Source organism: Malus domestica, chromosome 02 (assembly GCF_042453785.1).
Source record: "Malus domestica chromosome 02, GDT2T_hap1".
Taxonomy (NCBI): domain Eukaryota; kingdom Viridiplantae; phylum Streptophyta; class Magnoliopsida; order Rosales; family Rosaceae; genus Malus; species Malus domestica.
The window spans coordinates 14023159-14050415 of NC_091662.1; the positions used below are offsets into that span (position 1 = coordinate 14023159).

General features: G+C 36.6%; 2 protein-coding genes and 1 non-coding gene across 4 annotated transcripts; 2 read left to right on the plus strand and 1 right to left on the minus strand.

The window, feature by feature from the left end:
- The first annotated feature begins 3306 nt into the window (after positions 1–3306).
- On the plus strand, positions 3307–3505 carry LOC114823795 (U2 spliceosomal RNA). Its single transcript, XR_003771742.1, has one exon. It is a non-coding gene; the product is annotated as a U2 spliceosomal RNA (small nuclear RNA).
- A 3987-nt stretch (positions 3506–7492) lies between these two features.
- On the plus strand, positions 7493–20906 carry LOC103402866 (uncharacterized). 2 transcript variants are annotated; one of them, XM_029091848.2, is made up of 25 exons: positions 7493–7657; positions 7811–7956; positions 8347–8456; positions 9405–9570; positions 9743–9843; positions 9983–10055; positions 10196–10331; positions 10969–11129; positions 11414–11538; positions 11624–11723; positions 12753–12849; positions 13524–13575; positions 13829–13930; positions 14009–14155; positions 14290–14452; positions 14551–14778; positions 14871–15025; positions 15583–15711; positions 15831–15948; positions 16038–16233; positions 16420–16531; positions 16609–16763; positions 18089–19526; positions 19618–19812; positions 20067–20906. In XM_029091848.2, exons 2-25 carry the CDS (start codon positions 7824–7826, stop codon positions 20541–20543), a joined length of 4869 nt encoding a protein of 1622 aa, XP_028947681.1. In that variant the 5' UTR covers positions 7493–7657; positions 7811–7823; the 3' UTR covers positions 20544–20906. The 2 variants fall into 2 exon arrangements, with proteins under 2 accessions (XP_028947681.1, XP_008339863.3); XM_008341641.4 differs by having other exon boundaries at positions 7497–7648.
- A 1705-nt stretch (positions 20907–22611) lies between these two features.
- Positions 22612–26641, minus strand: LOC103402872 (uncharacterized). The gene is made up of 10 exons (XM_008341654.4): positions 26224–26641; positions 25607–25714; positions 25374–25490; positions 24697–25233; positions 24255–24616; positions 24064–24163; positions 23838–23897; positions 23572–23655; positions 23313–23429; positions 22612–23208 (listed from the first exon to the last, which is right to left on the minus strand). Exons 1-10 carry the CDS (start codon positions 26293–26295, stop codon positions 22903–22905), a joined length of 1863 nt encoding a protein of 620 aa, XP_008339876.2. The 5' UTR covers positions 26296–26641; the 3' UTR covers positions 22612–22902.
- Positions 26642–27257: the final 616 nt, after the last annotated feature.

Here is a 27257-nt window from a genome sequence, read left to right on the forward strand (position 1 = left end):
GCCATCAAGAAATGTAACAAATGTAACATTCTCTTCATCTTATCGAGAAATATGATTTTCATTTTTGAATCACTCGATTTCGTTGAGTATTGAAGAAGTTAGAAACGTTTAAAGTTTACCCAGTTTCCGAGGAGTTTTCCAGTTTTCTCCCGGACCAGTTACCTTTCAGGCTATTTTTCTAATGCTTAGGCAGGAAGGCTGGGGGTTATAAAAAATAGATCCAAAACCCAGAAGAAAGGTAGACGCCTACAACTACTATTGGGCTTCCAAATAGGTTTAATCTTGTTCTATACTTTCCTGTATTCATTTTGATATATTATGGGTCGAATTTGGTTAAGAAACGATTGAGTTACGAAGTTTTGAAAATTGGCCAAACTTTCGGCTAAGAGCTCTGGGATACTTAACATAGTTTTTAATAGAGTTACCAAAATAATAGATGGTGGACAATCTCAGAGACAATTTCTATTGATTTTTAATCTCAGGAACTAAAGAGGAACCAAAATGATGTGTTATGCAAATCTCAGAGACTATTTTGGTTATAAAACTTTAATATAATTACATAATTGGTGACTTGTACCAAAACTAAGGATAATAAAATATTTTAAAAGTCATTGTTGACATTCTGAAAAACTCAATGACGCTAATTAATTCTCTAAACAAAAGTATCAATTATATTGCAAATTTATTTATCCATATCATTTTTTCTTTTTGCATATCTTATTCTATTTGTCTTTTAATCTTCCTATACTTAAGTCAATTCAAACAGTGTCTAAGTTGACTTAAAGAAACTGAGAAGAGGGATAATATTAAAGGAAAACTAATGAAAATGGTTTGAAAACTTTGAGTTTTAATGATAAGGACAAAATAAAGGGTAAAGTGAATAGTACCAGGATTGACTTTTTAGTGTAAAAATATGGTTTTTCGTTAAAGTGAACAGTACTGGGTGCTTTTCGTTAAAGTTTCTTATTATTAATCACACATTTATAACCATTTTCTAGTATATTCACATGAAAGTTCAAAATTTTGTAAGTAATGTACTTGAGTACTACTTACACTGTAAAGTGGTACTGATCTAATCTACTAACGCATTGTTAAGGGTAAATTTTGTTTTCTACATGATATTGTGTAGAAATCGAAATGCCATACTAACGGTAAATCGTGGAGATTGGAAGATCATAACAACCTCCAAATGTATATGTAGCTCTTTGCTTGAATCAAAGATCATAAATGAAAGGCTTATTTTTAGCTACGTTTTCTGAAACTCGATTTCAAGCTCACTTTATTCCTTAAAACTCAAAAGTCACCACTTTAATTCCTTGAACTCGATTTTTATCTTATTTTACCCCTTGAAACTTAGGAATCGCCATTTCATTCCTTAGTACTCGATTTTGATCCCATGATCTCACTTTACTTCTTCAAACTCGAAACTTGCCACTTTACTTTTTAAAACTTTAAATTCACTTTACATTAACTTTTTTCTATTTTTTAGAATAAGTTCATCCAATAAAAATTTATAATTGGTAATATGTCAAATTTCCCTTGAAATAAACATAAGCCCAAATGAAAAGGGTGTGCATGAAAAAGAGAGTGAAATAAACTTAAAATTCACTTTACATTACCAAGCTTATACAATAAAAAGATCGTACCCAGTGCACAAGGCTCTCGCTTTACGCAGGGTTTGGGAGAGGTGAATGTCGGCTAGCCTTACCCCCATTTTATGACCTGTGCTTATTTTGCAGAGAGATTTTTAGTTGTCTGAAACATATATTAAAACATCACGTGTTATTATATACTTAAAGAAACACTTCAAAAAAAAATCTCCAATTGTATAATAATATATAATGTTCTTTCTGATGTTCTGGACACATTGAGAAGAACCAGGATTCTCTCCTAAGCATTCCCTAGGGATCTTAGGGATCCCGCAATCATGTCCGTTCATTGTGTATCGTGCGGTCAGAAATCATTTAAATTTTAAATTTTAAAATTCAAATATGAATAGTACCTAACAAAAACTGATTGCACGATATAAAATGAACGAACAAGATTAAAGAATATCTAGGATCCCTAGAAAAATGCTCAGGAAAAAATCCTGGTTCCATTGAGAAAACTTTGTGGCGTACACATCATTAATTGGGATGGCAAAGGGTTTTAGAGTTGGGCATGTATGCCACGTTTATGACTGAGCTAGTTCTAGCTGTACAAAGCTTGCTTCCATTACTCATCCGGTGTCAGCACACCAGTGACTTTGGTACATCTGTCCCTGCTACTTCTAGGTATTCAAGTGGGAGATAGATTGTCCGCCCTCCCAAATTTAATCTCTCGATAGTCCCTCGAAAGGAGGGTTTTTCCGGTGTGAACTAGGGTTTTTCGCCGAAAGAAGATAAATATAATTAAATGTGGGATTCGTCAGTTTTTTCTTTTTCTTATATTATATAATTAGTTATTTATCTTCTTTTTTTTGTCATATATTGTATAGGAATCACATACATGATTTTAATATATTGAATTAAAAAATAAGAATCACTCTTCCAATACTTAGATTTTTCAATCCATTGTAGGAATTTGATTCCTAAATTATTAGAATCACAGAATTTTCCAACCTACTGTGGAAAACCTAAAAGTTCAAGCAAAACATTAAACTCAATGATTAAACCATGTCGAGCTTAAGATTGAGATCCATGAACAAAAAGAGTCGAGCTTACGATCATCTCAATTGTGCCACTTAGTACAATGGTTTAATAATATTCTTTTTCACTTGTAAATTAAATGTCTTAGGTTTGATTATCGTCAAAGATACATTTGAACCACATTATTTTTAGCACATTGCGACGCTAAGCCCATCATCTCCTTCTTAGCGTAGATAATACTGTTTATTCAAAAAAAAAAAAAATCACCTGGTTGTAAGACAAAATTAAGTTGGATGGTTACTAAATTGAGCGTATATTGAATGAAGAAATTGATGTCTATCTAACCCTCGACACTTAGACTTTAGTGCTCAAGTCATAAATTTTGTGAGCAATTTCAAATTATGGTACTTTTACATTTAAGACCAATTTTGCTGGCCCAATCTTGACTTGTTCAGTCAAGATAAGTTGATCTAAGCTAAATTCACGCTTTTAAAAAAGGTGAACATTGGGATGTTTAATTACATTTTTGGGACGGAAATGATATGAGATAATGTGGAACTCATATCTAACTGTTTATGCATGGGAGAATCATATATGGACCTCCTTGGCATGGATACCTTTTTTTAATTTTGGTAAATGAACACAAACGAAAGATATATTAAAAATGATAAGGATACATATACCTTTTTTGGCTTTTTGGCTTAGATCAAGTGTAGTATCTGTTTTTATCAGTTTAATATTTGATATGTGGACTAATGGTTCACATAATATTAAATTAATTTTTTAATTTAGGGGAAGAGCACATTACAATAGCTTGCTATTGGAGTTCTCGTGAGTTGTCCAGAAGTTGCACTACAAAAGCATGTAGTCCAATGTCTTAATGAATATGGTGTTGGGTTTCCACATATGAGTTCCAGGTTCGAAACTCTCCATTTCCTAAATTATTGTAATAATTTCGAACCCTCTCCTTCCTCTTAAAATAATAAAATTTTAAAATAAAAAGATAAAGATACCTTGAATTCTCATTCATAATAAGTAAATTTGTCGTCATGTTAGTTTTGATAAATTTGATTTGGACCGAGATTGGGCATTTAGTGCGTGCGGTTTATTTGCACCTTCACAAATCCATTTGTGCATATCGATTACTTGTATTTTATATCTACTCTACCAATTGATATACATGTTCTAAAGATAGATAATAGATTAAACTAAAGTAGACAATTGTGAGATTTTTTTTTAGTGAAGGTAAAAATGATAAATTAGTAAGTTATGTTTATGTAGATGTAATTAATTAGGATTTTAACTATGGTGATTGCAAGAAGAAAGACTTAGCGTGTTAACCATCGTGAAGCGTTACGATTCATTAATGCATTACACATGACAATGAATTATTTAATTGGAATATTACGGTGCATGTAAATTGTTCTTGATTAAAAGAGGCACAACCTCAATTGAAGTCAAGCATCAAGTTTCCTACACTCAAAGTGTTGAGAGTTGAATATGTGTGGACATTTTGTCCCATACCGGTGAGGAACAAGGCTAGCTAAGAACTTATATGGTCTTGAGCTAGTCAATTGACTTTATGGTGAACCTCAATTTTATTATGGGTCACATGTGCTCACGTATCACCTACTTCTAACGAGCAAGTTAGTAGCCTACCCCGGCGGAATGTTGGGACAAAGAGCAATAACTGTGCTTATCCTTCTAATAAAGAAACTAAACCTACTTCTATGTGCATGCTTCAAAATTGGCCACACGTACGGGGAAGTTTTGAGAGAGTTGAATATGTGTGGATAGTTTGTCCCACATCGGTGAGGAATAAGGCTAGCTAGCTAAGGACATATATGGCCTTTGACTACTCTCTATATAACTAATTGATTTTATGATGGAACCCTAATTTCATAAAAAAGAGCCCTAATCTGAACCCAGCACCCTTTTAACTGAGACTTCCCATGCATACCTGTATACAACCTTCGCATACCCAAAGGGTACTCTAGCTAGTAATCCCAGCTCTTCACGCAAGGAGGGAGAAAAACAAAGAAAACTTGATTTCAAGATAAGGACTCCAGCTACTCTTTATCTTTGATGTGAAGAGAAAAATGTGTATATATGAATGTACCATTTTAAATTTCAATCATGAATTGGGGGGATCGTACGAGGAAAAGACCCTACTAATTATTAGAATCTGTTCGTATATATCTTTGGTGCTGGACTGATAGGGCACTTACATCAAATTCATTTAAACTATAAGAAGAGGAATTTAAACTTTGGTACATTCGAAACACACTATTCTAGCTAACTTATCTGATCTCATATATGTGGTTTAGATCTTCCTTCCAGTTGAATATTGAGCTTAGAGAAAGCTTATCGGATCATCTTCAACCTTTATACCAATTATATATATCTATGTATCAATATATGTCTGGTTATGTTATAATGGCTTGTGTTTTATGGGTACAGGTTAATTAATGGCCTAGAATTGTAAACTTAAAGAGAAATATTTTATTAAATAGTATTAGCATTCCATGGGTGAATTCTTTGGCAGAAGATATATGTATATATATGTATATGTTCCTCTAAAACCTAACCCTAACCCTAACCCTGCCTTTGGTACCCATTTGCACTGCTATATATATATGTTCCTCTAAATCCTAACCCTAACCCTAACCCTAACCCTAACCCTGCCTTTGTTACCCATTTGCACTGAGCTTCCCAATATTGCTTCAGCTGCTTCCTGTTGAAGCACATGCTTTAAGCAAATTAGCATCAAGATATATATGCAGGCAAATTGTCACTTTCATACTCCATAGGGTAAATTTACGAACAAAATAATATCAGTGCACGTATTGTCATTTTCTTCACATTCTATCAAGTATCAATATTCTCATTGGAGTATGATAGATGAAGACAAAGCAGAGTTTTAATAAATTTATAGCTCTAATTCGAGGTGTATATATTGTATGGCTCCTGTCAGATAATACTTTGGTTTGTGGATAAATTTGGATCGGAGGAAAGGAAGCAAGCTGGTCTACTATCTTAAATGAGCTCACATGTTTAGTGGCAGTGGCAGATATGGCGGTGGCGGAGCTGGTGGATATTTGAGTCGCCACTGATCTTGTTGGGTGGCAGTGATGGTGGAGATATATGTAATGACTTAATGGTGGAGATATATCACTTTCAGGACTTTTTGGCAATTAGAATTGGATTGGATTTCTCAAAATTCACTGTTATTAATTTGTAGTTCTAGTCCCCTTCAAATGTTAGGATTAGAAGGGCACATTTTGTGTCATGTCTAATTAATCACGTAAGAATGAAAAATCGTTTGCTTTTGCTTTCAGTATAACTTGAATATAATGTGTTATTTATTTTAGAGAAAACTAGGTAACTATTATTTTGTAATTCCAAAACTAGGTAATTGGTTTGAACCACCATAGTTTCATCGTCTTCAACTAAACTCCTTCTTCAGCCATACTCTAGCTCCTCTTATTCGCTCCCTCAACCTATTACTTACACTTAATCATCACTTTAATATAACGAGTTGAAACGAGCTTATAAAAGCCATCTTTACAATGGTTTATAGGAGTTCAAATAATACTAGACTTTTTCCACCCGCTAATTAGCAGCAACTAGATAATTTCCAGTACTTGAGTTCTTATTGGGTCGTAGCAATGTAGCTTTTAATTTCTCCTATTTTATTCCTCTCTTCTTATTTATGCTTTTTTTCCGTCAACTGATCCAAATTAAGGACCACTTCCATATATATATATATATATATGGTGACATATACGGCTAGGAATCAAATGGCACTATTTGTACAATTTACTATGGTCTACAGTTATGTTTTCACTTGATATATATATTGTGCCTTTTCTCATTAGTGGGTAGAGAGATTCAAACTTGGAATCGCTTTCAACATTAAAAAGAGATGTATTTCTAAATTAACACCTTGTTACCATTTAATAGCACCCACCTCGACATGTTAAACGTAAAATAAGAACTTTTGTGTTTTATTTTAAATTAGACCAACTATCTGGTGCATACTATGAAACAAACACGACATCGAATTAGAATAATATAGTCATGGCATTATTCTGGCGAATCAAAGGTGGCCCTTCAAAGGCTAAAATTAAGAATTATGAGAAGATTTCTTGAGTCATAAGTCACAACTGTGAGTATGTGACCTTTTAGAATGATTATGCGAATTTTGATAGACTTTGCCGATGTATTATTCTCTATATGAGCAGTGTGACTGCTCTGGGATGATAACATATCAAAATGTTTGATGGTGCTTGGGTGACGACGATTCAAGGTGGGTTTAAAATGTTCAAGGAAGGTTATACTTCTAGTTCAATTAAGGGTTGTTTAAGACTACTTATTGAAGTGTTAAAAGTTGCTTTTTGACAATCATATGCATTCTTCTTACTATTCTTGGCATAAAAATTTAGGAAATAATAGAAGCGGCTTTTGGAAAAGCACATTTAAAAAAAAAAATTTAAAGCACGTTTGTATACAGTCCTTAGTAAAAATGCTAGTAAATCTTGGAAAAATGCTCAAAGTGCTTCCTGAAAGAAGCACATAACTGGTGTTTCTTGTATAGAGCACTTCAAGTGTTTTTAGAGCTCAAAAATATTTTCTTTAAAAGCACTTTCAGTCATTTTCTCTAAATGTGTTTTTAATAAAAGCACTTGTGAGTAGAATTGCTTTTCATAGAATAAGTCGTAAACGGACCTGCAGTTGTAACGAATAGTTGGGTCCATGGAATCCCCAATCTCATAAAAGAGGCCCAATAAAAATTAAACATTGGGGGTCCTGGCCCATCTTAGCCCAAAGCAAGAAAGTGGCTTGCTACTTCGGCCTTGTGATTCGGTCGTTGCAAAAGCGCGCTCTCTGTCTCTCTCTGCTGCGTTCCCTGTCTGTATTTTTCTCATTTTTCATCAGCCCAGTCCTCCATCTTCTTCTTCTTCCTCGTCAAATCGATGAGCTCCCATTTCACTTGATTCTCTGAATCTCCGACTGATCAGGTAATTGAAGTAAGATCCAAATCCTCTATCTCTATATTCTCTCTCCATCGATCTACTCGTTTCATCACAACTACCAAATTCGGAACAAAATTTGAGATTTCTGGGGCAATATATATGTATATATGTGTGTGTATCTATAGGTTTCTGATGAGAGAGTTGCAGGTGAAACTCTAAGATGGAGTGGACGACGGTGCAGCACCTGGATCTACGACATGTCGGACGCAGCTCAAAACCGTTGCAGCCTCATGCTGCTGCCTTTCATCCCCATCAGGCCCTCGTTGCCGTCGCCATTGGAAACTACATCATTGGTAACACCATTCCTTCCCCTCTTTTTGTTTGTAATTATACCTAAAGCTTGTGATTTTCTACTTTGAATATGTTATACATGTATATGATGTAACTAGTGCATTTGACATACTTAATCAATCATTAGTTTAAAGTTATAAACTTCGATAAATCGTGAGGCTTTATGTAATGTTCGTGATACCGGGTTATCTTTCTTGGGAAACCTTTAGTTTCTTTTTAGGAATGACCACATGGATGTACTCAGTAACTCCATGAAACCTAATTACCGCATCAAAGTTAATAGATTGAATGTGCCCTCGTGTATATGCCATACATACATGTTTGTCCTTATGCCGTTTTGGCTCCTTTTGCACTTCGGTGATTTTCAATTCATAATGTTTTTGTTTTTACAGAAATGGATGCGTTGACAGGAAGCAAGATTTCATCTATTGATATTGGTACACCCATTGTCCGCATGTCTTATAGCCCCACAAGTGGGCATTCTGTGGTGGCGATCCTTGAGGTTGGTTCCCTATAAGCCCTTGTCTGTTTGGACATTTATAGATATAGATAATTTCTTCTTGGATCTCATCTTAATGTTAATATGCGAGTTTTAGTTTTAGAATATGTTATGACTAATTGTTGGCCCAAATTCTAACAGCAAGTATTTTCGAAACAAAGTTAAATCAACATTATACTTACCATTGTATCATAGAAAGATATCTTAGCTCTTGGACAAAAATCCTTTCACTACATCATATCTTAACTCTTGGACAAAAATCCTTTCACTACATCTATCTGGTTTATGTTGAATTCCAGGTTTTTGTTCTCATGATTGTAGGTTTGTCTCATAGTAGCTTAAGCTATTGGGACCACCAATGGTAAACCAACAAACTTACTAAATCATTTTTTTGTAACATTATAGCTGCAAAGAAGGGCTTTTTTTTTCCATGCACCATTCAATTTTCCAATCAAAAGCTCTAAAATCTAATTTCAATGTTTCAACATTGGGTTTATTTGTGTATTTTTCGTTCATTAAGTGTGCTTATAGGTATGTTCACAACATATTTTGGTCACTATAATAGATTGTGCTCATTGATTGCGAGACTGATAGAAGATATGTGACTTACTGTCTTGATCATTGGGACAAATATTATGTATATTCATGTTGTTAGAAACTCCACATGGTTACTTTTCAGATAGATCTATGCATTACAGTGGTTATTAGTTAAAAGATATGTGCTGTAGCATGAACCAGTGCAACTTCATTTATCATTTTATTCCAATACACGAGTCTTGAAGAGATTAGTCAAAGCACAACATATAGTTTGAGCAGATTTGTAGTCTCTTTGTTTGGTTAATGTATTTTGTGGGTTTCCTTGCTACTTTATTCAATTTGTGTTAAGTTTTTGTTTCTTTATGTAGTATTACATTTGATTTGGTATTTATCTTTATCCCCCCATTTTTGTAGGACTGTACCATTCGCTCTTGTGATTTTGATGCTGAGCAAACATGCGTCTTGCATTCACCTGAGAAGAAGACAGAACAAATTTCTTCTGATACAGAAGTTCATCTAGCTTTGACGTCTCTCCAGCCTGTAGTATTTTTCGGTTTCCACAAGAAAATGAGTGTCACAGGTTTTTTTTAATTTCAGTTGTTAACTGCCTTACAACCACCCCTCCCCACCCCAAAAAAAACACCCACACACACACAATGCAGTGACATGACAGTGCATGTTCAATCATGCCGACTTTTCTAATTCTTGATACTGCTTCTCTAATTCTTGGAACTGCTTCATTATGCATGAAGTTGTTGGAACCGTTGAAGGAGGAAGAGCGCCGACAAAAATAAAGACAGACTTGAAGAAACCGATTGTCAATCTTGCCTGCCACCCTCGCCTCCCTGTCCTGGTATATAGTTGTTTTGTTGAATTTCTTCCTATTGTCCTTGTAGTCAGAATACATTTGTGGCTTTTGGATAAATGTGTAACATGCGTAGTCCTTTTGTTTTCTGATATCACAATCATCTTTTTCTTTTTCCCTATTTCAGTATGTGGCTTATGCTGATGGTCTGATTCGAGCCTACAACATTCACACATATGCGGTTCATTACACCTTACAAAGTAAGATGAGACCGATTATTATTGTTATTATTTTGAGCAACCCGATTCTTTGTTGTTGAGTGTTTGAGACAATGAGAGTAATAAATTAGTCTCCTTTAAATGGTTCACGTGTGTCATCATCTTTTGTTCTTGTCATTCAGTCGATAACACCATAAAGCTTATTGGTGCTGGTGCATTTGGTTTTCACCCAACATTGGAGTGGATATTTGTTGGTGATAGACGGGGTACGCTGCTTGCATGGGATGTGTCAACTGAGAGACCTAGCATGATTGGCATGTAAGTCATTTATGGTAGTAATACTAGAAAGATTGTAAAGTGGAATAAAAAAAAATTGTTGAACACAAGCCAATGGAGATTACATTTCCCCTTGGAAACTAATGAATTAATGCCTCATGTTCCTTTCTCTATTACACATTCATTCATTCCTCATGTTCCTTTCTCTATTACTCATTCATTCATTCTTGTTTCATTTTCTTGAGTTTAGATTTCCAAAATTTATTTACTTATCTTTAGAGAAATGGATTTAAGGTTATAGTAAATTTTATGAAGAACTGAGAGACCTAGCATGATTGGAATGTTAAGTATTTATGGTAGTAATACTAGAAAGAATGTAAAGTGGAATAAAAAAAAATTGTTGCCCTCAAGCCAATAGCGATTACACTTCCCATGGAATACTGTCAGTGGCTGTAATGGCCAATAGATTCTGGTTTTGTAGAATAGGATTGCTTGAAATAGATTGTTTTTCATATTTTCAGATACAAGAGGCATGTCTAAGTTGCTGTCAATATGATCTTATGGGCATGTCATATTTACTTGCCTATATGATCTACTCTTGTTTGAAATTTGCTTGTTTTTGTCAATCTCATGCTGGCGTTAATTAATATATTAAGTTTGACCTTTGGTTGCAATTCAGTACACAAGTGGGTTCCCAACCAATAGCTTCAGTTTCCTGGCTCCCAATGTTGCGGTTACTGGTAACTGTGTCCAAGGATGGAACTCTTCAAGTGTGGAAAACACGGGTTATAATTAATCCTAATAGACCTCCAATGCAAGCAAATTTCTTTGAGCCTGCTGGTTAGTTATTATTATTGTTTACTCTTTTGCTTTACCATGTTAAGGATATGTTTCTGCTGAACATATTGGCATCATTTCTTTATTGTAATAGTGTTAAAAAAACCACCACAAGGAAACTAGCAATATGTATATGATGTTTGCTTATAATATAGAGCAATATTTATAAATTATTGTACCTGGCATGCTGTGCTTGCATAGACGCCAATGGGGTCATCTTTGTTTTGACCAAGACTTGATATATTCCTAGCTTGCACTGACTTCCGTGTTTTCCTTTTGTCATGCAGCAATTGAATCACTTGATATCCCTCGCATCCTTTCTCAGCAGGGTGGAGAAGCAGCTTACCCTTTACCGCGAATTAAAACTCTAGAAGTTCACTCGAAATTAAATTTAGCAGCACTTCTGTTTGCAGTTAAGCACAATCACTTACATAACACATGTTTTACAGCACCCATATCAAAAAGTGCTTATTTTTAATGTTATATTTTTGTTGTAGAATATGACAGGTGGAGACAATGTGAAAAATCGGGCTGCATACACTAGGGAAGGAAGGAAACAACTGTTTGCAGTTTTGCAAGGTGCAAGAGGATCTTCAGGTGAAAATAAAATTTGCACAATATAGTGTATTTATTGGTCTTATCCACCCGAGTTTTCCCTGTTAACTCCACAGCATCCTGAGGGAAATGCTACTTACTAATGCCTTTGATTAAGGAATCTAAGGAATCTACCTATAATTTGGTCTAAAGATAATTATATCAAAATGATATCATATCTAAATTTTCACATCATTAAGAAAAATGTTTTCAGTAATTTCCACAAATAAATTATTTCATCAAGGTTCTGGTGGTAGATAATACACTTCATGTTGGAAATTCATAATATCTTGATCATATGTATTAGTAGGTGGTCTTCACATACCATGAAGAAGTTATCATGATCTGACAATTTTCTATTTTTCTACTGTGCTTCTTATTTTGGTTATTTAAATTGGAATGGACTGTATACTTGTCTTGGCATTGCCTGAGAGTGGAACAAGACAAGCACAGGATTCAGATCCATCTGGGAGTGGAAGGTTTACTAATTAAGTGCGTGTTGAGTAGCGTATAGTACACCAAAGATCATTAGTGGCACCTTACTCTGTTGCATGCTTAAATATTTTTGCCCGTCTTTCTTGTATTTTATCTTCTCTAGTGACATTGACAATTCTGACAAGGAAATAAAATCTTCAATTTTCATGTTTATTATGTACTTCTTAAGATACAAAGTTGACGATTATTTCCTTTTACGTGCCAATGACAGCATTTTCTTGGTCAATCTGTAGACAACTTTAGGTTGTAAGCTTGCTAATCTTTGACTTTTACAGTTACACGTTCTGTAACTCTGTATATGTATCGTGGTGTCTCTGATGAGAAACATAATTGAAGTAGCATTTCATGGTTTGTTTTCTCCTGAATAGTTTTGCTACTTTTACATTAATATCGTACCTTTTTTCCTTTTGATATTTTGGTTTTTAAGATAGCAATTTTTTTTGAAATTTGTAATGTTATGAATAGAACCTTCGTACAGTTCTTGTGTTGCTGCTGCGCTTATTGACCAGATATGCTAATTGTCGTGGTATTTTGCAGCATCTGTTTTGAAAGAAAAGCTTTCAGCTTTGGGTTCATCTGGAATATTAGCCGAACATCAACTTCAAGCTCAACTGCAAGAACATCATTCGAAAGGGTGAGATCAGAATTTTTGTAAACCCAATTTTTTGACCTGGCTATCAGCGGAAGTTTGATTTTAAATTTAGAGAACATAAAAATTATATGGTGATTATTCCTACAATGTTGTTAGGTTGTTTTCAGGATCTTTTGTCAGCTGTCTTGACCTCAGATGCTTTACATTTGTAAAGAGTTTCCCCATTTACAGTTTTCAGCTTTTTGTTCATCACCAAAAAAAAAAAAAAAAAAAAACAGATGTCAAATTTGAGATACTTACACTAGGCTTAGTTGTACTTCTTTTTTTTGGAAATTACTGGTGGAATAAGTTTTTTTTAACCTTTTTCTTCTTTTGGGTTGCTACTGATGGCACAGCTGCAGTTCTTAACTTAATTTTTGGTTAATCATTTTACTGCTTTTCTTCAAATCTTAAGACTTTCAATCATTTTCAACAAAAGAAAAAGAAAAAAAGGACTTCCACTCATAAAATTTTCTTTGGGATTAAGGGCTTTGTTGAGTTAAATTTTGTTTTGTGTACATGTGTGTGTGTCATATTACTGCTTTTCTTGGTTCAAGTTTAGACTTGCACTCATAAATTAATCATTTGGATTAAAGGCTTTGTCGAGTTGAATCTGTTTGCTGCTTTGTACGATGTTGAACTTTATTAGTATTATAATAATTTTTCATTTATTGCAGCCGCAGTCAGCTTACAATATCAGACATTGCTCGGAAGGCTTTTCTCCACAGTGTATGTCACTTTTATCTTAAATATGCGGTGTATAATTTTTTTATTTTATTTTTTAATTTGGCTTGTAATGTTATGAGACTGTGGATAGGTTTTTATGTAATCAGGCCGTAAAACATAGTCTAGTTTATTTTGTCCTGTCCCACTCCTTTATATTAGAACACTTCTGGGGAACTTCCCGTCTGATCTAATCTGACTTCCTAAGTTGTTATAATTCAGTTTATTGTTGACTCAGTTCCTTGCATTATTGTTATAGCATTTTATGGAAGGTCATGCCAAAAGTGCCCCAATATCTCGGCTGCCCCTCATTACTATTATAGACACTAAGCATCATCTGAAGGACTTTCCTGTATTTCAGGTAAGTTGTCTCAGCAAAAGATTGATTGTGTCTTGTGTTACTTTTCCTTAATTTGTAAAAACTTTGGTTCACTTGCAGCCATTTCACCTGGAGTTAAATTTCTTCAATAAAGAGAACCGGGTTCTTCATTATCCTGTCAGGGCCTTTTATGTTGATGGATTACACCTTATGGCATATAACATTTGTTCTGGAGCAGATAGCATTTACAAAAAACTTTACACAACGGTAATGTTTTGACTTGATATGCTATCATTTGAATTAGTGTGACGTCTTTGTAACTTTCTCGTTAGCTTTTATGATGATTCCCGTTTGGTGGTGCTAATGATAGTGAAATAATCCTTTTCACCTCTCTTTGATAGGTTCCTGGAAATGTGGAATATCATCCAAAGTACATGGCCTACGGTAAAAAACAGGGTCTATTTCTTGTTGTCTATGAATTTAGTGGTGCTACAAATGAAGTGGTGCTTTATTTTGAAAATACCAATACTCAGGCAGCAAACAGCAAGTGTACCACAATAAAAGGTTTGTCTGTCCATTGGATGCTTTTATTCCCCTGAAATGTTACTGTGCATGCAAGAGATCTAGTAATCATTCACAAATTTCATCTTTGAGTTTTGTAGGTCGTGATGCAGCATTTATTGGACCTAATGAAAATCAGTTTGCAATTCTTGATGATGATAAGACTGGACTGGTTTTGTATATTCTGCCTAAAAAGGCTTCTCCTGAAGCTAATGAGAAGAATCTATTGGCTGAGGAAAGCCAACCTGTGGATACTGACGCTGGTCCCAAGGGTCCAATGCAATTTATGTTTGAAAGTGAAGTGGATCGAATTTTTTCGACTCCAATAGGTATTTGAGGGAAGAATTTTTTTTATCATGTTCAATTTGTAAAAAAGTTTTCATCAATAGTATGTGCTAATCATAGTATTCTGTGATTGTAGAGTCAACATTGATGTTTGCTTCTCATGGGAGTCAGATTGGCTTGGCAAAGTTGATCCAGGGATACCGGCTTTCCAATTCTGGTGGTCATTATATAGCAACAAAGGGTGAAGGGAAAAACACAATTAAGTTGAAACTAAATGAGATTGTACTTCAGGTGATCATATAACCGTTATGGTTTAATACTTATTGTTGAACAATAGAAAGTAATTAGGGTGTGCTGCTTAGTGCATAACTATTCTGCCCCTTTACACTTCCTCATTTGAAACTTGAAACTACCATTCAAGAAGAACATATGGTGGGGAGGGTAAAAACTTTCCACTCCCTTTTGCCTCTCTCACATTGCATAAGAAAATTTCAGTTTCAAGCCAATGAAGTCTCAAGTTTGTGTATTTTACATGCAGACTATAGTTTTCCCGTGGATAAGATAAAAATAGAGCAAATTTTCTTTGTGTTCCTAAAATAGAGAACTTTATTGTTGTTTGCTATGGTTGCATCTGACACATAGCCTTCCATATTTCTTCTGTATGTATATCCATTCATGCATAGTCGACTACTTATTAAATAAGAAACATCTTCGTCACAAGACATGCAACTATATTCTTCTGGAACTGTATTCTTGATAGACTGCACTTGTGTGGACTTTAATTTTTTTTAATGTGCAAAACATTTTTAATCTGCCCCTTCAAAGCTCCAGCTGCTATAATTTGACAGGTTCACTGGCAAGAAACTCTTAGGGGCTATGTAGCTGGAATACTAACAACGCACAGGGTGCTTATAGTTTCGGCAGATCTAGATATACTGGCAGGCGGTTCCGCAAAATTTGATAAAGGACTTCCTTCGATATCCTTTACAACATTTTGGTGTAAAAATTTTTACATTTTTTTTTTGTTTGCTAATCATTCATCTGACTGAGTTATTGAGGTTGTTACAACTTGTTTGAGCACTTGACCTCTATTCACTTTAGATCACTTTTATGGGTTGGGCCTGCACTTCTCTTTTCTACTACCACTGCAATTAGCGTGCTTGGCTGGGACGGGAAAGTAAGGGCTATTCTCTCTATCAGTATGCCTTATGCAGGTACGTATCTCTGTGGCTGCTTATGCTGATACAGGAATGTATCTCTCTGCTGTTATCCTTCTGACTCGTATTGATGTATTTCTTTGCAGTTTTGGTTGGTGCGCTGAATGATCGGTTGTTGCTTGCTACCCCAACAGAAATAAACCCCAGACAAAGGAAGGGAGTTGAGATTAAGAGCTGTCTTGTTGGGCTCCTTGAACCTCTTCTTATTGGATTTGCCACAATGCAAGAGAGATTTGAGCAGAAACTTGACCTTCCAGAGATATTATATCAAATAACATCAAGGTTTCTTTTCTCTCCAGTGATCTATCTCATCTTATACACATGCTATCTGTTTTCAAAAGTATTTTTATGCTTTTTACATCATAAAGCAGTATAACATTATATGGATTGTACTGTCAGTTGCTTCTTTTCTGAACCTTAATAAATGTGGTTCCTTGAATAATTGCTGATGACACTCTGTAAATGAAGGTTTGACAGCCTGCGTATCACTCCAAGGTCTCTTGATATTCTTGCTAGAGGCTCTCCTGTTTGTGGAGATCTTTCTGTCTCACTATCTCAAGCTGGACCCCAGTTTACCCAGGTGAGTTAAAAACAATGTGGTGTTTAATAAATTTTGGTAGTTGTCCATTTTGTTACTGAACGTGTGAAATAACTTAGGTGTTGAGGGGTGTCTATGCCATCAAAGCTCTCCGTTTTTCGACTGCTTTGTCTGTCTTAAAAGACGAATTTCTGCGCTCCAGAGATTATCCAAGATGTCCTCCAACCTCTCATTTGTTCCACCGGTTCCACCAGTTGGGTTATGCATGTATCAAGTATGTAGATATGACAAAGTGTTCTTTTTATTTTTATTCCATATATTTTATTTTTCTTTCTATTTCTATATGTTTCTAGCCGACCCCACTTAGTGGGAAAAGGCTTTGTTGTTGTTGTTGTCTATTTCTATATGTTTCTAACAGTTTTATTCAACGAACTTATTAGGTCTCTTTTTCTTTGATGATTGCCGCTCAATTTTAAATTTCCTGATATCATACTCTCACATATCTAATAGTACGTAAGATTATGAAATGAATATGTGGAACACAGCCAGAGACGGATGAGTAAATGATGTCCAATAGTGGTATCAGAAAAGAGAAAATTAACTTGTGAGAGTTTTCTGAACTTTGCATGTTGTACAAGATTATGAAATGAATATGTGGAACACAGCCAGAGACGGACCTAGGGCTGGCTGAGGTGGGCTGTAGCCCAACCGAATCTGAGCCCAAGAGAAATAACCTAGGTACATTAGCCAATCTAGCCCACCTGAGTTCTACTAAACCAAGCCATTCAGCCTAAAAAATATTAGATTAAAGACATCAGCTTTTCTCTTTACTTACCCCTTTCAGGCTTTCACTCTCTCTCCTCCTCTTAATTATACATGCTCTTCTCTTCTAAATTCTAACTTCTAACCCATAAAAATTCATGGCTGCAGTTTATTGAAAAGCACTAGAAAAGACCCTGAAATCAATCTTTTTATGTCTCTCTTTTCTCACTTGTTTTTGCCCAAATTTAGTTACACCATTGAGTCCATTAAATGGTCAATTCCCCTAAACAACGGCATTAAATTTTGTTCTTGGATTTTTGGCTTCAAAGTTCAGCCCACCCCAGATATAGATCCTGGATCTGTCCCTGAACCTAGCAGGAGATAAATAATAAAAGAAACGCAAAAGCTCTCGAAAACCTGCTACTTTATAGGGGATTGACTCTGTTGTGGTGGGTAAAATAGGAATCGGTAGTATCTTTACCTTGTGCATGAAGGATTGTTGGTCTGCCTATGCTTGGAGGAATTATTCAATCTGTGAAAATGCTTGACAAAAGTTGTTCTGGTAGATCAAAATTCGTTTTCAAGCGCATGCTTATGTACTTGAATTTGTATTGAGCTTATATTTGACATCCCTTTTCATGAGTTATGCTTGTCAAGCGGCATTGAAGGTTTCTCTTTTTTGTTGTTTATTTAAATTGCTCCATCCACGGTTCCAGCTTATTGCTGAAGAACTGATGGATTGATGGTTTTCATGTTACTTTCTGTGAAAAAATAGTTCTCAGTTACTTAGTTTTTGTTGAAGCAACTTTTGTTTTATAACTTAAGATAAACTGGCAGGTTTGGGCAGTTTGATAGTGCAAAAGAAACCTTTGAAGTTATAGGTGATTATGAAAGTATGCTCGACCTCTTTATATGCCACCTAAACCCCAGTGCCATGCGGCGTCTTGCTCAAAAACTGGAAGAAGATGGCACAGATTCAGAATTAAGACGATACTGTGAAAGGATTTTAAGAGCCCGTTCTACTGGATGGACTCAAGGAATTTTTGCCAACTTTGCCGCTGAGAGTATGGTCCCTAAAGGTCCTGAATGGGGTGGTGGGAACTGGGAAATCAAAACCCCAACAAACATGAAGGCTATACCTCAGTGGGAACTGGCTGCAGAGGTGATGCCGTACATGAAGACTGACGATGGCACCATTCCATCCATTATCGCTGATCATATTGGTGTTTACTTGGGATCAATCAAAGGAAGAGGCAACATTGTAGAAGTAAGGGAAGATAGCTTGGTCAAAGCTTTTAAATCAGCAGGTGGTGGCAACAAGCCAAATGGTCTTCCGTTGTCTACATCCACATCTAATATGTTCAAGGGAGTGCCTGCTGGTGATTCGCTAATGGGTCTGGAAACACTTAACAACAAACAATTTGCCAGTTCCTCTGCAGCAGATGAACAGGCTAAAGCTGAAGAAGAATTCAAGAAAACAATGTACGGGGCAGCTGATGGTAGCAGCAGTGATGAAGAGGGAACTTCAAAAGCTAAAAAGTTACACATTCGAATAAGAGACAAGCCAATTGCTTCTACTGCAGTGGACGTTGATAAAATCAAAGAAGCCACAAAGCAGCTCAAACTCGGTGAAGGGTTGGGTCCACCCATGACCAGGACCAAGTCATTGACTATTGGATCCCAGGACCTTAGCCAGATGTTATCCCAACCTCCTCCTCCAGCTAACGGTGGGTCAGTGGCTCCTCGTGTAGGCTCTGCCCCTGGTGATCTATTTGGTATGGACTCGTTTACACAACCTGCAACAGTATCACATCAAGCTCCTACCTCAACAGGTAAGGGGGTTGGTCCTGCGCCGATTCCAGAGGACTTTTTCCAGAATACGATACCATCTCTTCAGGTTGCGGCCGCACTGCCCCCTCCAGGGACCTATCTTTCAAAAATGGATCAAGCTTCTCAAGGGTTTGAAAGCAACAAGGAAGCATTTAACCAAGCCAATGCATCCAATGCCAATGTTCGTCTTCCTGATGCTGGTGTTCCCCCTCAAGCTAGTCAGCCGGCTGCTGCTCCATTCGAGCCCGTTGGACTTCCTGATGGTGGTGTCCCACCATCCTCAGGCCAGGTTGCCGCGCAGCATCAATCTCATATTCAATCAACTCAGTTCCCAGTTTCTACTCAACCTCTTGATCTGAGTGTCCTTGGGGTTCCAACTTCTGCTGACTCTGGAAAACCTTCAGCGCAGCCTTCTTCTCCACCATCTTCTGTGCGTCCTGGACAGGTAATACATACATGTACATGTACACAAGTTTGCATAACTATTTCTCGAATTCCCGCAATCCTTTTTTATTTCCTGGCTTTCCTCGTAACAGGTACCCCGTGGGGCTGCTGCTTCTGTATGTTTTAAGACTGGAGTTGCCCACCTTGAGCAGAATCAACTTTCAGATGCGTTGTCTTGCTTTGATGAAGCTTTTCTTGCACTGGCTAAGGATCAGTCTCGTGGAGCTGATATTAAAGCACAAGGGACCATCTGTGCTCAATACAAAATAGCAGTCACTCTTCTTCGGGTATTTTATTCATTCTTCTAGAGTTCAACAAAAAAAAAATGAGGAAAAAGAAAGAAAGATGGATGTGCTCTTATTTTGAGGCTGAGTGAATGGATAATAAAACCCTTCGCCAATATATTAACACTATGGGACTAAAAACACTTGCGGGATTGATTTCTATTGGTCATCAAAGATCCCATAAAAAAAACTGATCTGAAACCTTGTGTTGCGAATAGTCGCACATAACTTATCTCTAATTTGGTTTTCATTTGCAGGAAATTGGGCGGCTGCAAAGAGTTCAAGGTCCTAGTGCAATCAGTGCAAAAGACGAGATGGCCAGACTCTCACGCCACCTGGGTTCTTTGCCTCTTCTGGCAAAGCACAGGATAAATTGTATCCGAACTGCAATTAAGCGGAACATGGAGGTGCAGAATTATGCTTATTCGAAGCAGATGCTTGAACTCCTGCTATCCAAAGCACCTCCAAGTAAGCAGGAAGAATTGAGGAGCTTAGTTGATATGTGTGTGCAAAGGGGTCTGTCCAATAAATCCATTGATCCACTTGAAGATCCTTCCCAGTTCTGTGCCGCCACACTTAGTCGTCTGTCAACTATTGGATATGACGTTTGTGATCTTTGTGGGGCCAAATTTTCTGCTCTCTCATCACCCGGTTGCATTATATGCGGTATGGGAAGCATTAAAAGATCAGATGCACTCACAGGGCCAGGGCCTGTTCCTTCACCGTTTGGTTGAGGTCTAAATTTCCGCAATGTGTTCCCATACGGGCTCAACTTTGAGGGAAGTAGCCCCAAAACACTGAGTACTTTTCACTTCAATGTAGTTGCTGCCATTGAATATCGTTCGGAGGAGGCTTCACCCACACCGCAGAGATCATACCACTTCCCGTTAGGTATATAACGTATTATGTTTACTTTTTCTTGTAATCGAGTTTGAGTTTGTTGCCATGCCTTAATTTTTCTTTTGTGCGTTTACTCCCATTTTTTATCTGTCATTATCCAAATCATTGATATTCCCAGTTTTGTGATTACTTTCCCTCTGACTTTGTAAAGAACTGGATCCTATGAAATCCAAAATTCAGTTGCTCTGTGTGAATAATGATGCTTTCATCATTTGGCTCTAAAATTTACATGCGATGCGTGAATTTGTGTCTGTCTCTCTCCTCACCTAACACATGACATAGCAGCGTGTATCCTATGCCTCTCTCTCTGTCCTCACGTGACACAAGTGAGGAAAAAGGCAGAGGTATATAAACCCAGTTACATGTAAGGATATCTCCTAGTTCACGCGTTTTGATATTTCGTTCTATTGATCCAATTTCTGTACCAAGTTGTTAGAGAGTAACATGTCTTCGGCAGCTGACGAGTGACAACCCACAAGTGATGACTTTTAGCAAAATAATACAAATTTCGGGTGGGAGGAGGTGTGTGTATGTATGTGTATGTATTGTACATTTTGGTTCAAAGTAAATAATTGAAGTATGAAAAGCAAACAAGTGGGGCCTCAGCAATTTTGTTGCTTTGCTTCAGTCAAAGCCTTGTCCATATCTTGCAACGTATCTAGATTTTTTCCTTTTGCAAAGCAAGATTCCAACCGTTTCACTTCACCTGCTTCATAATTTGGCAAGCGGGAATCCCTTTACAACACTACTATTTTCCATTCAATTATTCCGAGGTGTAATTCAACAATCGGAACCGTTCATTTCGAATGTCAAAAATTGGCTGAATTAGTAATTGTTTAGCCATTTGATTATCGGAATTTCATTTCTGCTTTATCTACCAAATTGTGTTTTTGGTTGTTGCATGTCTTAGATGACCAAACAATTTGAATGAGGACCTAAAATATAAATGGTTTCGAGCCTCCGCTGTAGCACGATATTGTCCTCTTTGGGCCCCGACCACGCCCTCATGGTTTTGTTTTTCGGAACTCACGCGAGCAGAACTTCCCAATGAATCACCCATCCTGTGAATGTTTTGACCCATTCTCGCTTAACTTCGGAATTCCTACGGAATTCGAAGCCAATGAGCTCTCAAAATGTCTCGTGCTAGGTAGAGATGAGAATATACATATAAGGCTTACATGATCTACTCTCCTGAACGATGTGGGATGTTACAATTTCACTGTCATCGTGACGTTTCAAACTAATAATACAATGTTGTGTGTGAGTTCCTCTCCACCTAACACTACATTATACAATCACATGACAGTAAACACATTCCGTGTACATTACTCTCCGAAACAGTTCTCTACCTACTTTTTATTTCTCCTTTGGAAGCTAAAATGCACTGCCAATTTGTCACACAGGTGCATTTTTGTTTTCTCAACCAGAGTTAAAGGCTAGAGCCCTAGAGGTCCATTTTTTCAATGGATTGAATTATTTTGTTAGGTAGTGCTATCCACACATCCAATTTTATCTCTCACGTCCTTATCAATTTTTAGACGTCGGATCAAATGAATTGAAGATCAATGGACAAAAAATAATAAAGATATATGAAAGGTAAAAATAAGATACGCTGACAATTAATTTTCACCCAAAAATATCATTTTAGAGATGCAAAATTATTGTACAAAAATCAAACAAAAAGACATCTTGGTCAGGTCATGCGGGGTTGGTTTAGCTTATTAGCATACCAGAAATGCTTGCCTCTTTTACATGCTAGGAGTCATTCCTTCTTCCCGACAAATCAAAATTTGATGTCTGGATAAACACGAGCCACAAGTATTCGTGTCCGCATTCATGCATTAATCCTCATAGTTTTCGCTTCACCATCTTGCAAAGATACATAAAATTGACTCAAAAATATTGCCCTCTTTCCCAAACCCAATTTTATATGTACTTCAATACCTTGTTTACTATACCAATATACAAACCCGAGAAAAACTCGTGTTAGGGCAACACTCAGGAAAGCACGAACCTTTTGTATTTTGGTCACACTCGACCAGTATACTGGTCCTACCCGATGTGAGAGCTACCGGACCCTATCAAGTTTCCCTCATCAAACCCACCACCATAACAACTGTTCACAAAAACTATGCATACTAAAGAATTGGAACAAAAAATTTAAAAAAAAAAAAAAAAAAAAAAACTTGTCTGTCATTTCTGTAAGAGCAGCCTGAAGGTGAAATTGTATGGCATTATTTGCACCAACTGTGAAAAGGGTTCGTCTCTTCCCCTCCTTTCAAGGCATTGAACTGCCTCATTTCTCAGTTCATTTGGTAGCTGCATGCAAATCCAGTCCACCAATGATTCCAAATCCTTTGCGAAATCGAGTAAATACCAATCCAAAAGCTTGGGGATGATCAGTTTGTTTGTCCTTGAAATGCCAACTGCTGCCTGTATATACTCCCTTTTTGCTGCTTCCAACTCTTCTTCCACATGAGCTGCTGAGTACACTCTAACCTTTTGTTTCACAAGAATTTTAGCATATCAGAACGAACCGAATAGGTTTATACAGACGATATTGCACAAGTTTCAAATCTGAATTAAGTTTGAGGTTAACTTACTGCAGGGGAGGACCAGCTTCCGCACGAAAGTGCAAATGTAACCAAGGGTTCAGACCACTCTAATCCGAAAATGCTGCGAGCTTTCATCTCATCATTTTTCGCAGCTTTTGGACATGTCTGTTGTAAGAGTAGGAAGATTGTGAAACTTAATTTGCATTTTGTAGGCAATATGCATTAGATGAGAGTAACTTGAGTCACTCAACAAAAGTCAGTAGACCATAACCTAAAAGGATAATGAATTTAAGGTGAATATACTTACAAATTTCAAGTGATAAGGCAGTCTTAAAATGAAATGCTCGATTGTAATTGCATTCAGTGGGTGCCCCCCGACACCTATTGTTGCCTGATGCAAGCACAGCCAATGTCAATTTACGAAAAATTATTATACAATAGCAGTTGACACTAACAGAAACAGAACATCACATAACGAAGTGCTGTGCATGATGCTGTGGGCATATAAAGTTAAGGAATCCAATGTGTGTGCGTGCGTGTCCAATGAAATCGGTAGAGATGGATTGATCTTACCTTTTGCATTAGTGCTACAACCATTTCAGGAGTCTCAGGTATCCCATGCTCTAAAAATGCCTACAATACAATCAGTTTCGAGTATGTTGTTTTCGTTTTAGATATACCAGGTAAAGGTCAAAGATACAATCTCTCAATGTATTGAAAAAATGATTGATCAAACTTGCAGTTGGGACATCATAAATATTTGGTTTTCGGTATTTTGGATAGAGAGATGCAGTATTACCTTCATCATGCAGGAATTATAAGTATTGATCCAAAATGCAAGCTTTTGCTGATGGTTAAGACCTTCTAGACTCACTGTGGCAAGCTTTCCAAGTAGGAACCTGTTGATTTTTATAAAAGACAAATCAATTAAACACAATTGCAAGCAGTTTGATTATTGGAGGACCAAGATTAGACAGACTAAAAACTCACTTTAATCTGTGCATCAGAATCAACGCGCTTGTTGTTCTGTTGAGATCAATCGAACAAATATCAATCGAATGGAGGTGTTTATAGGGGCCAACGTCCATGTCTCTGAATTCCAAACAAATACCATAAGGATCTCGAAACCCTGTCTCTCCATTTGCTGCATGAGCAGATAATGCTGATCTAGAACTTCCCAATTCCTCTACCTTGTCCTTCAAACTGCTCATCCTCACAAAAATGCTGGACAAACACTTGACAATGTCCTCAGACACTTTGTTAGGAGTGTTATCAGCTTCCAGAACCCTATCATCCGAAGAACTAGATGAACTCTCATGTGTTCTTTCCTGGTCTACTAATCTGCACTCTAGCTGAACAATTACAGGCACAAATAAATAACCACAATGTGTTACAGATTGAGTCTAATTACAACTTTTACAGTACTACATACCTCTAACTTCAAAGCGTCCGAAGATTTTGCCATGGATTCATGTTTCATAGGAGATTTTTTCACTGGGGTTACAATTTTAGCGGTTTTCTTGTCAGGAGACTGCTTATCCTTCGCTGCATTAGGACATAATCGATTCTCATTTCCTCTACCATCTTCTGCAATAGGTGTGAAGGAATTGGGTTTCCTGGGAGTTTGTTTTCCATTGACTTGCCTAGTAGAACAATTCCCCGTTCGATCATAGACGATATGATCAGTGGACATCATCCTTCTGCTCGAAGCACAGCGAGCAAGAGAAGGTTGAAGCCTGCTGGCTGCTGCTACTGATTTGAACTCATTGTGTGACAAAGATTTTGACCTCTGATGTTTAGAGCCTCGAATTGGTGTCCGCTCAATCGAATCATTCAAAGTTTCGACACTACTCTTGGAGGACAGATACACAGCCTGCTGATACAGGCCTTGTCGAAAATTAACAACCTGTTCTTCGAGCCGAACAACCTCCTCTTCCAAAACAGCTACTTCAGCCAGAAGTTCTAATGTCTGAAACAAAAAGCATCGCAATTTGCATCAATCCAAATGAAGTGCATTCTTCATCAATTTCTAATCTTGGAAAAGGGTTCTTCTGGGTTTTCAGAGAGAGAGAGAGAGAGAGAGAGAGAGAGAGAGATAATTGTACAAACATGTGGAGGGAGATAAGGAGGAAGACGAGGCAGAGCTCCCAATGGTCTTGTAAAAGCCCTTTCCAATGCTCTGTGTACATTCTCTTCATGTCTGAGCTTCTTCTTCAGCTTATCAACCTGCATATTCCAAACCAAACCGATAAGTCAACGAACACATATCAAATAACAACAACATTAAAAGAAGAACTATTTTGTAGATATTAAGAAACCCAATTGAAATGTTGGAAGATTACATCTTTCTGCAATGCCATTTTTCGTTCTCGGTTCGATTTACGCCGATTGATTGCAGTTCTATCAATTCCCATTGCTCTGCTCTTCTGAGTCTCCATCTTCTTCTCCTTCTTTACAAATCCAACACCAAAACAATATCAATGTTATGAGCAAAAAAATGGGATCAGTGTGTCTGAGAAAAAAGGACTCCAAAGGGAGAAACAACACTATTCTTTTCTTGAGAAGTAAAAGAATTTTTGGATCAAAAGTGCCTCACTTTTCACAGATCAGTAGGAGATTAAACAAAAATGGAAAGAATTTTTTGGAAGTAAAGAATATTTAATATCTCTTTCGTTATGAAATTAAATGCAAAAAATGGAAAAGAAAATTTAAAAGCCTTTACTTTTTCAAATAAATTTTAAAACCCAATTCAGATGCCTATTGCCCATATCCAAAAACTCCATTTTCAGAAAGGTTTCAAGGTCTAGAAGGCTAGAAGAAGAGAACCCAGAATTTTCTTCTTACTTTTTTCTCGAGAAACAAACACACTGGCCTCGAAATTTGTCAATGATACGACCTCTCAGCTTTAAAGAAAGAAGAAGAATTACAACGCAAAAATGAAAAAAGAAAAGCAACTTACTTTATTAATATCATGGTTCATAGCAGCAGCAGCTTTCATGGTCTGAAGATTAGTGCGTACTCTGGTATTCATTTTTTTTCTTTCTGGAAAAAAAATGAGATAAACAAACTATGATGCAAATTTAATGCATCCTGAAAAGATGAACAGAGGGATGACAACTAGAGAGAGAGAGAGATTATATTTCATATATGGTTAAGAGAGCGGGAAAGTTGAAGTGGTTAAGACTCAGAAAAAGAAATGGCTGCATTTGCCTTTGGTGTTAGTTGTTTGTTGGTTCTCTCTCTCTCTCTCTCTCTCTCTCTCTCTCTCTCTCTCTCTCCTCAAACAGAGTGAAGTAAAAGAAAGCAGCAAAAGAACACAGATGACAGGGTTCTGAAGGAAACAGCAGAAAACGACGAGGTTTTAGACCTTTGAATTTGATAAAGCGTCGTCCAAGAAAAGCGTATAATATGGATTTGGATCCTCTCCTCAGCCCAAGGAAAGGATCCTCCTGACCAAGGATTGTGATGAACCGTTAGATTTTTATCTATCGGTTACAAACAGGAAGATCTTTTTAAAGTTATAATAATCGTTTGATGAAAATCCAACGGCCCACAATTCTTAATCAGAAGGATCCTCTCATTGGGATTAGGAGAGGATTCAAATCCTATGATTATTATAAGCTTAAAAGAACCCTCCTATTTATAGTCGTTGGATAAAAATCCAACGGTCCACAGTCTTTGATTAGAGGATCCTCCTTAGACTCAGGAGGATCCAAATCCGTATAAGATGGACAACAAGCCTACTGCCATTATCATATATAATATTATTTCATACAAACAAATCTATTTTTTTCTAAATCGATTTCAAACAAACAATCGAAGCTAAAGTTTATAGGTTTTTTTTTTTTTTTTTTTGTCAAAAGTTTATACGGTTTGCTTGGTTTGGTATTGTTGTGTTTTGAAAAGAAAAATTGTTTTTACTGTGTTGTTAGAATACGTAGCTGTAAAATAAAACAACAGAATGTTTGGTAAACTTTTTTTGTAAAAGTGCTT